The sequence below is a fragment of the Ovis canadensis genome, chromosome 14 (genome assembly GCF_042477335.2).
Source record: "Ovis canadensis isolate MfBH-ARS-UI-01 breed Bighorn chromosome 14, ARS-UI_OviCan_v2, whole genome shotgun sequence".
Classification (NCBI taxonomy): domain Eukaryota; kingdom Metazoa; phylum Chordata; class Mammalia; order Artiodactyla; family Bovidae; genus Ovis; species Ovis canadensis.
The window spans coordinates 73,139,367-73,152,258 of NC_091258.1; the positions used below are offsets into that span (position 1 = coordinate 73,139,367).

General features: G+C 39.1%; 1 protein-coding gene and 1 pseudogene across 1 annotated transcript in view; one reads left to right on the forward strand and one right to left on the reverse strand.

Moving 5' to 3' along the window:
* Positions 1–12,892, forward strand: part of LOC138419209 (zinc finger protein 665-like) — a 203,334-nt gene that overhangs the window by 1,287 nt on the left and 189,155 nt on the right. The window contains exons 2-3 of the mRNA XM_069551692.2: positions 345–427; positions 5,650–5,776. Coding sequence (XP_069407793.1) covers positions 413–427; positions 5,650–5,776 — 142 coding nt within the window. The 5' untranslated portion in view covers positions 345–412. The remainder of the gene's footprint in view (positions 1–344; positions 428–5,649; positions 5,777–12,892) is intronic.
* LOC138418520 (ATP synthase F(0) complex subunit C2, mitochondrial pseudogene) lies at positions 4,429–4,827 on the reverse strand (annotated as a pseudogene).

The window sequence follows — 12,892 nt, forward strand, 5'->3', positions numbered from 1 at the left end:
GAGGGCTGAGATCTGGGCTGAGGAGGGGGTGTTCTGTTCTGAGTGGGGATGGATCGGGGCCTGCTGTGTGACCTGAAGGAGACTGCCTGGTCAACAGAGGTGGCTCCTGCTGCTGTGTACATGAGGCCTCAGCAGGAGGGGAGTGTGATCCGAGGGAAAGTGTGGGAAAGTCCCATGTTGGTCTCTCTGTGGAAGTTGACTGTCCTGAGTCTCTCCTGAGACAGTGGCCACAGAGGACTGTCTGTTCCTCATGGTGAGGGCTTCCCTGTGTGTGTGGTTGGGGCTCAGCAAGGGGATGTGTTGACTGTAAGCATCAAACAGCATGTTTTCAACTTTCATGATAGACCTCTGAAGACTCGTGTTGCCTGAGGAAGCCCTGAAGTTAAGGAAGAGGAAAAAAAAGAAGTGAGGCATGGCTCTTTCTCAGGTAAGGTCATATTTAGTCTGTCCTTCCTGAAATGCCCTTCTCTGGACTCGCTAATCATGTCTGACTCTGGAGTGTCCTGTGTGACTCCTGTACATGCACATTCACCCAGGGCCTTCCCTCGGGCCCTGTCGTCTCCACTTAGATCCCATCTCCCCATGACCCAGTGACCTGGCCCTTGTGAGGAGGCTCCCCTGGGCACTGTCCTGAGCTGGGCTTCTCACCCATGGGTTGGAGCTGGGGTCTCAGTGCTGTTGGGCGGCAGGGATTGCTTAGGGCCTATCTGGATGAGCTGTCTGCTCTGTCAACCAGGGTAAGGAAACTGCACATGAAAGTCAGATGTTAGTATGCACAATAGCTGGTTAAATCTGGGAATCAGATCAATTGAGCCTGTCCTTTCCCTTTTGTGTATCTTGACATCCTTGTGAATATACCTTAAATATATATACACAAAGAATTATTTCTGAGTACTGTGTTCTGTTCAGTTGATTTGCCTGTTTTTATACCAGTACCATATCACCTTGATTACCTTGTAATAGGTGTTGAAATAGAAAGACGTCCATCTTCCTTCTTCAAGAGTTTTGCTGTTTGCTCTTTGAATAATTCTATGACTTTCACGATGTTTTATTCTGCTTCTACAAAGATTGCCATGGCAGTTTTGATAATGAGCTAATTGGTTGATTGACCCTTTGTGTGGTTATTAAAGAATCTTTTTTGATATTACATTTTTCTTTTGTAATCTTTATGATTTTTACTGATGAAACTTTGTCATGTGGGAAAGAAGATACATTTACTTCTTTTTCAATTTGGGGACCTTTGATTTCTTTTTCTCATCTACTTGCTCTAAGGGTTTCAGTGCTTTGTTGAACTGCAGTGCAGAGTGTGCATCCTTGCCTTCTTCTTGACCTCAGAGGAAAAGCTTTCATTCTTTCTCCATTGCTGTGCTCTTTTCATAATGGCATTTATTATGTTGATGTTGGTATAATTTATTGTTGGTAGTTTGTTGAGTGTTCCATCTTGAAAGGTTGTCAAATTGTCGTCAAATGTTTTTTTTCTGCCTCGAGATGATCCTGTTTTTTTCCCCCTCTAATCTGTTAATGTAGTGTGTCATATTAATTGATTTTTATATGTTGACTTTTTCTTGCCTTATATGAATAAAATCCACTTGGTCATGGTGTCAGATCTTTTTATTTATTTATTTTAATTGAAGGATAATTGCTTTACAGAAGTTGTTGTTTTCTGCCAAATACCAACATGAATCAGCCATAGGTATACATATGTCCCCTCCCTTCCATCTTCTTCCCTATCCCACCCCTGTAGGTTGTTAGAGAGCCCCTGTTTGGGGCTCCTTGACTCCTTAGAGTTCCTTGAGTCAGTCATCAAATTTGCATTAGCTCTCTACTTTATATATGGTAATGTAAGTTTCCATGTTACTGTCTCCATACATCTCACCCTCTCCTTCCTCCCCTTCACCCTCCATCTGTTCTCTGTGTCTGTTTCTCCAGATTTTTATAATATGTGTTGAAGTGGGTTTGCAAGTATTTTAATTTTGCATCAGTATTCATCAGGGGTATTGGTTTCTAGTTTTCCTTTCTTGTGTCTTTGGGAAATCAGCAAACTATTAGAATCATGCTTGCTCCATAGAATTAGCAGGATTCGTGGTAATTCTTCTATAAATGTTTGGTAGATTTTGGTCCTGTATTTTTCTTAGAGGTTTCTGACTATTTTTTAAATCTCTCTAGTTATAATGGGCTTCCCTGATGGCTCAAATCATAAAGAATCTGCTGCATTGTGGGCGACCCAGGTTCTCTCCCTGGGTCGGAATATTCCCTGGAGAGAGGAATGGTTCTCTAGTCCAGTCTTCTTGTCTGGAGAAATTCCATGGACAGAGGAGCCTTGTGGGCTACAGTCCATGAGGTCACAAAGAGTCAGGCACGACTGAGTGGCTATCACTTTCACTTTCAACACTTCTCAATTTTTTTATTTCTTAATAAGTAAAATAGTTTGCATGCTTCTAAGAATTTGCAAGTATCTCCTATATACTGTCACTTATAGGCATTATTGGTCATAGTACTTCCTTATCTTTAGAAACTTTCTTTTCAGTTGTAATCCCTCCTGTTTCATATCTGTTTTTAGTTTTTTCTCTTGTCCTTAGTCTAGGTGGGGGTTTTCCTATACAGTTTTTTCAAAGCATCAACTCTTGGTTTGTTGATTTTTATATTTTTCTACTTTCTATTGTATCTCTGGTTTAATCTTTCTTATTTACATGTTTCCTTCTGCTGAACTTGAGTTTAGTTTGTTTTCCATTTTCTGCTTCCTAGAGGTCTAAAAATAGATTTCAGGTTTAAGATCTTTTCTCTTTTTTACTGTAAGCATTTAACCTTTCAGACTTTCCTTCTAGTACAGTGTTCTCTCTGTGTTATAAATTTTGTAATGTTGTCTTTTCGTTTTGATCCATATATTTAAAATTTTCCATGTGATTATTTTTCTTAGACCCATTTGTGGTGTAAGAGTGAGTTGTTTGATGTCCACATTTGAGGAATTTTCTTTTCTTCTTGTGTTTATTTCGTTGTTGTTAGGGAAGAAACTTTTATGGTATCAGTCTCTTTAAATGGTTAATTTGGCCTAAAGTGGTCTCTCATAGAGAATGTTTTCTGTGTCCTTGAGATACATGTGTTTTCTGCTTTTGTTGGGCCGTGTGATCTGTACATGCCAGTTCAATGTTTGCTTCATTTTTCTGAGATATCTTATGTTAGATGTATATATATTTTCACTTGTTACAGCTTTTTGGTAAATTGACCGTTTTATCATCATACAATATTTCTCTCATTGCACTTGTTTTTTTCTTCAGTTTATTTTGTCTGATATAACAGTCTCCCCTGCTCTCTTTACGATGGAATGTCTTTTTCCATCCTTTCACTTTTCACCTTTCCATTTCCTTAGGTTTGTGAGTATTACCTGTTTCAACTTTCTGACAAACTCTGTGTCTCTTGCCCTGTGTTTTACCTCCTCTTACTTCTTCTAGTGGCCCCTGCTCTTGTGCATCCTATGGTGGTGAAAGGCAGGCACCCTGGACAGCTCCTTTCATGCCACTGTAATTTCAGAGGGAATGTATTGAATGTTTCCTTCCTATCATGATGTTTCTTCAGATAGTCTTGCTTAATAACTGAATTTTTTTCATATTCTTTTTTGCCATGATTTTTAATTCTCTGAGAAGTTTTTTTACTTTAATTCTTTTTTGTCATAATCTAATGACTTCTAATTTCAAATCACTGTTTTATTAATGGAAAAAAAGCAAAGAAAGTCTTTGGCTTCTGTTAATGCCTTGCTATGTAAATTTAAATGGATAAACTTGTATCTTTGTATATGGTAATTTTATTATGAATTGAGTTCAAGTATTCTTTTTTTTTATGTTTTTACCAGTTTTCTTTTTGTAGCCTAGTATAGAATCCTGTTGACAAACTCAGCTGAGTACAAAGGATACATATTTATTATCTGAAGGATACTGAAATACATGTGAATAAAAGGATGATATAAAATTGTCGACAAAATCTGTCAAAAGATGAATCCTCTCATGTCAGTTAATTTTTTTATAGATAAGTATGCATGCATGTGCAAGTCTGTGGTTTAGATAGAAGACATCGTGATTTAAAAACTACCTTTTAAATCACCTTTTTTTTTCAGTTGAAATTATGTTATCAGTATAATCTGTGGCCTTGAAATTTTCTAAACAATCGTGTTAGGGGTTTAAGTAGTAAATTACTAACAGTTATGTTTCTGTATCCACGTCTATAATGACCTTTCATGCCATTCCACATTGTTCACCTTGGACTTTTTTTTTTTCAGATTAATACAATATTTGTTTGTTTTCCTTCTGTCGAACCCTGAGCCCACCCCTTTCCCCAGGCTGCCTGGGGAGTTACAGGAAAGGGAAAATACAGGGCAGACACAGGAGAAAACTATGGGAGGTGGAAACAGCTCCTTCATATCATGAAGAAGATGAGCTAGACCACCATCAGGCAAAAGAGCCCCATGGCCTTTGAGAGGGCCAAGCCCATGGCGTGGAAGAGCTACTGTTTCAGAGAAGGGTTCCTGGCATAACAGTGATGAAGCTCCCGAACACAGTCCCACTTCCAGCCCCAGAGCCAGCCACCCCTGCTGTGGCAGTGCCAGCTCCAGGGAACTTGGCTGCTGTGTCAAAGTCCCTTGAAATGGCACTGGTTTGGAAGCTGTGGCTAGGAATAAGTGAGATGGTCTGGGAACCTGGGGCTGCCAAGTTGCTGTGGCTCTCATGGGTCAGTGTTTCCAGTCGTTCACCACCACTGTGGACAGTGATCACTCAACAGGGGGGAGGTTCTCCCAATCAGGGAGGGGGTAGAGACTAATTTGGCACAGGTGTCCATTTTCAAGGGATGAAGGCCTGAGGCCTGAGAGCTGCTCCCCCTGCAGAGAAGAAAGAGGGGCAGGGAGGAGGCTCACCTTGGACTTCTTTCAAGTTTTCTTTAGGAGCCCTCTGTCAAAGGACTTGTAATGTTCTCTGTATTAACTATTAGATGCTGAAGCTTCAGTTGCTGAGCCCAAGCTTCTGAGTTCAGGTGCTTCATGTAACATTTCTTACCTTCTTGATCTGAGTCAAGTTTCTCAGAGTGTCTGTGACACAGGTTTTCTTCTCTAAGGTGGGAACAGATGGTTCTTTAATGAGCTATTATATTGACAACAGATTCTTGCCTGTAAAGTACTTATTTAATGTTTAGAGTAATACTACAGTAATTTAGAGCAACAGGAAGCCTTCAGACACTGTTAGTCCTTGCTGCTATTATCAACATCATACCTGAAAATTTAGACCTTTCCATTAAAAGTGCCATGGACTTTGTCATCCCTGAAGACACCACTCATGCTGTACCTCATCTAGAAAATTAGTTGCACTCACTGGGTAGAACATAATATCTGACACTTCTGTATAGCCAAAACAGTGTTGAGCTTTATTTTTATATATTTCATGGATTTTGAACAATGATGTAAAACCCATATTAATTGGAGGATCTCATAAGGTCTTAGCAAAGAAATTAAAATTAGAGATCCATAATTTCTCCAGATACCCCTGCATGGATCTGTTAGAACACATACTTCAACCAAGTCAATCCTTGCCCCTTACCATCCTTTCTCTTTTCCATGAAAATGAGAACTTTTCATGGCCCCTTTGGTGACATGTTGCTTCATTTCAGGAACGACTGACCTCTGAGGATGTGGCCATCGAATTCACTCAGGAGGAGTGGGAATTCCTGGACCCTGCTCAGAGGGCCTTGTACAGGGACGTGATGCTGGAGACCTACAGGAACCTGCTATCTGTGGGTGAGGATGACTTCCTTCCAGAGCTGCCCTTGGGTGTCTGCATTTTTCCTGTGTGCCCTTTGGGAGGCCCTGATGTCTTTCATCTGAGAGTTCTGGTGACTGGGGCATGACACAGCTTCAGAAGGTTAAACTGACCCTCTTCAGATGCTGTGTCTGTTTCATGTCATATCTGAGGTTGTCCCAGAGCTTAATTATGTACAAAGCTCACTAGCAGATGTTAACAAACCAATACCAAAAAACCCGATTTCCTATTTTCTACCTTTTGACTTTTGGCTCAGTGTTTTAAAAAATGCACAGCACTTTAGATTTCTTTCTTCTGATAATGCTGAATATCTACTTGTTTGTTTTTGCTTGCTTGTTTACTTTTTTTGGCTGCACCATTCTGCTTGTGGGATCTTAGTTCCCTGCCTAAGGATCAAACCTGCACCCCCTGCATTGGAAATGCAGAGTCTTAACCACTGGATCACCAGGGGAGTCCCAGAATTTCTGTTTCTGATCTGAATATTATCTCCACATTAGAGCCTGAGAAAAAGCTCTGGACAGTGGGGAGTGATGTAAAAGTAGCCAAAACTACAACATATAAAGAAAAACGAGTATCTCAAAAGGGCTGTTTTTTTTTCTGTTTAGGAGTGGGACAAGTTAGTGGATTGGATCCTCTGTGGTTGTTACTTAGGAAAATGGAAGAGTGGGTAGAGAATCATCTTTTTGATCCTAGATCCTAAGAGGGGAGCATATATGAATCTCGCAGGCTCTTAGCTTGCCATCTGTAGGTCGAGTGCATGGTCCCATCTCAAGATGCTGTAATGTCTGACCTTCATGTTGTATTAGTTTTACTCTTGTGCTGCTCTACCCCGTCTGGGAATGTCAACTGTTCCTGATGTTCCCTTTTCCGTACTTCGTATCATTTTACCTCTTCAATTTCTTTGAAATATATTCCTGAGGGTCTGAAATTTTATCTGGTTTCCTTGCTGTGATAATCCACCTATGTTTAATTGGCAGCCTCTAGTGAGTCTCTGTGGAGTAGATTTAGTAGGTAACAGAAAACTGTGATGGAGACACTATTCCTAATGTTATTTTCTTGCTCTGTACAAAGTCACCACTTGATGCTATCCAGTAGAGTGGTCAGTATGTTCCAGGATTATGAGAGAGAAAGTATCACGAGAGCCTGATACATCTTTCCAGGTTATTTTCTGGCTTTGGAGACTCTGTCAAGGGCATCATGACAGTGTTGTTGATGTGTATCAAGGACCATATATTTTAGCCTCTGTAAATGATATGGGAATTTATCCCAGGACAACTTTGTCCAAGTTCTCATTCTCATATCTATGGGGCTATTGGCTGCACTGTTGTTTTGTGCATTGTAGGTATTTTTTTTTAATTTTATCATTGAGTTCAAATTTCTGTGTTACTCTTGGTGTTTGTTTTGTATTTGCAATGCATTGGATGGTTGATTGGGGAATGATCCCTATGGTGGAACTGGTGATCAGTCCCTCTTAAAATTCTTTATATATTCTTTGTACTCACTTACTATCAGATGTATGATTTCCACATATTTTCTCTTTTACTGTTGATTGTCTTTTCAAACTCGCTGCACTTTAATGCAGAGTAGTTTATAATTTTGATATAGTTCAATTTATTAATATCTGGTTTTATTTTGTGGCCTGTGCTTTTGCTGTTATATCTTGTAAATCATTTGTGGGTCCAATTTCCAGAAACATATCCTGCATGTTTACTTCTAGGAGTTTTATACATTTGAGACTTAGGTTTAGGTCTTTGAACCATTTTGAGTTCCTTTTTGTCTGTAGTGTAAGATAATGTTCCAAGTAAGTTCTTTTGCTGGTGGGTATTCAGTTTTGTCAACATGTCTTGTTTCATAGACTGCTTTCCCCATTGAGTAGTTTTTACACCTTTGTGAAACATCTTTTGAACATCTCTGCAAGAGGTGTTTTTGTTTTAACCATTCTTTCTAGGTATGCGGCGGCTGCTGCTGCTCAGTTGCGTTAAGTCGTGTCTCTGGCGACCCCACAGACAGCAGCCCACCAGGGTCCTCTGTCCCTGGGATTCTCCAGGGAAAAACACTAGCGTGGGTTGCCATTTCATTCTCCAACGCATGCATGCATGCATGCCAAGTCGCTTCAGCTGTGTCCGACTCTGTGCGACCCCATAGACGGCAGCCCACCAGGCTCCTCTGTCCGTGGGATTCTCCAGGCAAGAATACTGGAGTGGATTGCCATTTCCTTCTCCACTTTTTAAATATAGCTAACTTACAGTTTTGTGTTTCAGGTATACAGCAGTTTACAAGATACTCAATATAGTTCCCTGAGCTATATGGTAGGTTCTTGTTGTTTATTTATTTTGTATATACATTAGTTTGTAAATATTCAGACTCCTAATTTTTCTCTCCCTTTCCTGCCCCCATCACCATCCTGTACTATCCCCTTTGGTAACCATAAGTTTGTTTTTCATTCTGGTGAGTTTATTTTGTGAATAAGTTCATTTGTATCATTTATTTCAGTTCAACATATAATATCCTATGATATTTGGCTTTCTCTGTCTGCTTTCACTTAGAATAATACCTAAGTCTGTCTATATTGCTGCAAAAGGCATTACTTCATTGTGTTTTATGCTGTGGAAGTGGCAACCCACTCCAGTGTTCTTGCCTGGAGAATTGCATGGGCAGGGGAGTCTGGCAGCTGCAGGGCAAGGGAGTCTGGCAGCTGCAGGGCAAAGGAGTCTGGCAGCTGCAGGTCATGGGGTCTTAAAGAGTTGGATACGGCTGAGCTCCTTTCACTTCACAATATTCCCTTGTATATATGTACCACATATTCTTTATCCATTTGTCTGCCAGTGAACATTTAGGTTGCTGCCATGTTTCGGCTGGTATAAATAGTGCTGCTAAAAACATTGGGGTTCATGTATCATTTTGAATTCGTTTTCATCCTTTCTGGATATATGCCCAGGATTGGAATTGCTGCTTCATGTGATAGCTCTATTTTTAGTTCTTTACGGAACCTCCATGCTATTCTCCAAAGTGGCAGTACCAATTTATGTTCCTTCCAACAGCGTAGGAGGGTTCTCTTTTATCCACACCCTCTCAAGCATTTATTGTTTGTAGACTTTTTGATGGTGGTCATTCTGACCAGTGTGAGGTGATACATTTTTGTGGTTTTGATGTGCATTTCTCTCATAAGTAGAGACGTCAAACATCTTTTCAGGTGACTGTTGGCCATCTGTTTGTCTCCTTTGGAGAAGTATCTGTTTTGATCTTCTGCCCAGTTTTTGATTGGGTTGTTTGTTTGCTTGTTTTGATATTAAGCTGCATGAACTGTTTGTATATTTTGGAAATAAACCCCTTATAGGCAGCATCATTTGCATACATAGTCTCGTAGTCCAAAAGTTGAATTTTTGTTCTTTTTGTTTGTTTGTTTCCTTTGCTTTGCAAAAGGTTTTAAATTTAATTATATCTCATTTGTTTGATTTTATTGCCATGACTAAGAGATAGATTCAAAAATTTTGCTGAGATTTATGTTAGTGTTTTGCATTTGTTTTCCACTATGAATTTTATAGTATCTGGTCTTGCATTTAGATGTTTCACACATTTTGAGTTTATTTTTGTATGCGGTGTTAGAGAATGTTGTAATTTCATTCTTTTTCCTGTAACTATCCATTTATCCCAGCATCACTTATTAAAGAAACTTCTTCATTTTATATTGTTTCCTCCTTTGTTATAGAATAATTGACTCTAAGTAAATTGGTTTATTTCTGGGTTTTCTGTCCTGTTCTACTGATCTGTGTTTCTGTTTTGTGCCATCATCTTATCACTTCTCTGCTGGCTCAGATGGTAAAGCCATCTGCCTACAATGCAGGAGACCCAGGTTCAGTACCTGGGTCAGGAAGATCTGCTGGAGAAGGAAATGGCAACCCACTTCAGTATTCTTGCCTGGAAAATCCCATGGACAGAGGAACCTGGTAGTCTACAGTCGATGGGGTCACAAAGAGTTGGACACGACTGAGCAATTTCATTTTCACTTTGTTGACTGTCAGTTTGTAGTATAGTCTGAAACTCAGGGAACATGATTCCTCCAGCTCTGTACTTCTTTCTCAAGATCATTTTAGATATCAGAGTCTTTTGTATTTTGGTACAAAGTAAGGTTTTCTTTGTTTTATGAAATATGTCATTGTTAATTTGATAAGGGTTGCATTGAATATGTAGATTGCCTTGGATTGTATGGTCATTTTGACAGTGTTACTTCTTTCAATCCAAGAACATGGTATATGTTTGTGCTATCTGTTTGTGTCATCTTTGGTATCAGTCATTAGCATCTTATAGTTTTATGAGTACAGTTCTTTTGACTTTTTAGGTAGGTTTATTCCTTAGAATTGTATTCTTTTCTCTGAGGTGGTGAATGGGATTGTTTCATTAATTTCACTTTCTGATATATCATTATTAGTGTATAGAAATGCAGCAGTTCTCTATATATTTTGTATCCAGCAAGTTTACTCTGTTCATTGATGAGGTCTAGTAGTCATCTGGTGGCATCTTCGGGATTTTCTGTGTGTAGCATCATAGTGACAGTTTAACCTCTTCTTTATTTTTTTTTTTTACCTTGAATTCCTTTTATTTGTTTTTCTTTTCTGATTGTTGTGGCTAGGACTTCCAAAAATATGTTGAATAAAAGTGGCAATAGTGAACATTCTTGTCTTATTCATGTTGTTATGGGGAGTGCTTTCAGTTTTTCCCGGTTGAGTATGATGTTAGCTGTGTGTTTGACATATACAGTCTTAATTATATTGAGGTAGGGACCATCTGTGCTGACTTTCTGAAGGGTTTTTTTTCATCATAAATGGCACTTGAATTTTGTCAGAAGCTTTTCTGCGTCTCTTGACAATCGCATGGTTTTTAGTCTTCAACTGTTACTGTGATGTATCATAGTGATTAACTTGTAGATACTGAGGAATCTTTCATCCCTGCAATAAATCCCACTTGATCGTGGTATGAACCTTGAATGTCCTTTAATGTGTTAGTAACTGTTTGAATCTGCTCTTTTCAACTTAGGGAAGGTCTAGGAGAATAAAGTCTTTTTCTACAAAAAAGAGTTGGATGCCTCAGAAAGGCTTTTGTAACTGGGAAGGTCTTCCAGAGTCAGTGTCAATCCCTCCTTTCCTTTGATACTCCTCGATCTTGAGATGACCATGTGTGGAAGAAGAAACGAAGTAAATGTCCAATAGAGCGGTTAATCGTACTTGGCAGAGGAACCCAGGTTTAGATAGCCTTTTCCTGGATTTTCCTTCTGATTTTTGCTAATAAGATTCTTACACAATATCCTGGAATATTGTATATGTTTTTCTTGAATATAAGCATTCCATTGTAAGTTACAAAATCACAGTTGGATACATTACATTGTAAATAGTATAACAGGTATAATCCTGCTTTCTCCATATATCACAGTCACTTTTAAAAATCTCTCTTGTTTCTGTCCCGTACCATAGTATAATGCCCATAAAGTTGCTGAACCAGTTCTTTTCTTTTAAGGTCAGTATATTAGTTTGCGCTCTCAGTTATTTTCACTAAGACATGCAGTCACAAGCTGATATCTGACATAAACCTGTGTACCCTATGCTCTACGCAGGCCCTTTCTTAGTCCTGACCAGTCCTCACATAGTACCTTGATATGGATGGAAACATAGTTCTTACCTATCACGTCCCTCCACCTCCTACATACTCTCACTGTAAAGATAATCTCTGATAATTTATTGAACATGTTTCTCAGGACATGACCTAAATCACTCTGTGCATCCGTGATGACTCACAACCCATTTCGAGATGGGGTGATTGAATAATAGTTAAACAGACTACTTCTGTCTTGTATCCTCCTTGATATTTTCCTTCTAAGTTTCTTGTGTTTTTTTAAAATATTTTCTAGTCTGTTCATTCGGTGGGTGGTCATGTTTACAAATATGTTTTTTCAGTCGTCCCAGTAGGTTCAGATTCATATCCTGGTTCTCTTACCACTTTGTGGGCCAATTGGGTGTGTCTCCTGCTCTGATTAGAGAAAAACATGTTAATGTACCTCAAGCCATTTAAAGCAAATTAGTGCTGTCAGTAGTATATGTTTTATAGTAAATACTCAAAATTTATTTGTTTAAGAAAGGTAATATCTATATTCTGTCATGTTCTTTTTGATACGACTTTATCTACTTTATATCTTTTTTAATATGAATTTATTTATTTTCATTGGAGGTTAATTACTTTACAATATTGTATTGGTTTTGCCATACATCAACATGAGTCCACTATAGGTATACACGTGTTTCCCCATCCTGAACCCCGCTCTCTCCTCCCTCCCCATACCATCCCTCTGGGTCATCCCAGTGCACCAGCCCCAAGCATCCAGTATCACGCATCGAACCTGGTCTGGCGATTTGTTTCATATATGATATTATACATGTTTCAATGCCATTCTCCCAAATCATCCCACCCTTTCCCTCTCCCACAGAGTCCAAAAGCCTATTCTATACATCTGTCTCTCTTTTGCAGTCTCGAATACAGGGTTATCATTACCATCTTTCTAAATTCCATATATATGTGTTAGTATATTGTATTGTTGTTTTTCTTTCTGGCTTACTTCACTCTGTATAATAGGCTTCAGTTTCATCCACCTCATTAGAACTGATTCAAATGAATTCCTTTTAATGGCTGAGTAATACTCCATTGTGTATGTACCACAGCCTTCTTATCTATTCATCTGCTAATGGACATCTAGGTTGCTTCTATGTCGTGGCTATTATAAACAGTGCTGCGATGAACATTGTGGTACACCTGTCTCTTTCAATTCTGGTTTCCTCAGTGTGTATGCCCCTCAGTGGGATTGTTGGGTTATGAAGCAGTTCTATTTCCAGGTTTTAATGAATCTCTACACTGTTCTCCATAGTGGCTGTACAAGTTTGCATTCCCAACAACAGTGTAAGAGGGTTCCATTTTCTCCACACCCTCTCCAGCATTTATTGCTTGTAGACTTTTGGATCACAGCCATTCTGACTGGCATGAAATGGTACCTCATTGTGGTTTTGATTTGCATTTCTCGCTACTGAAAGTCAGTGGAGAAATAACTCCAG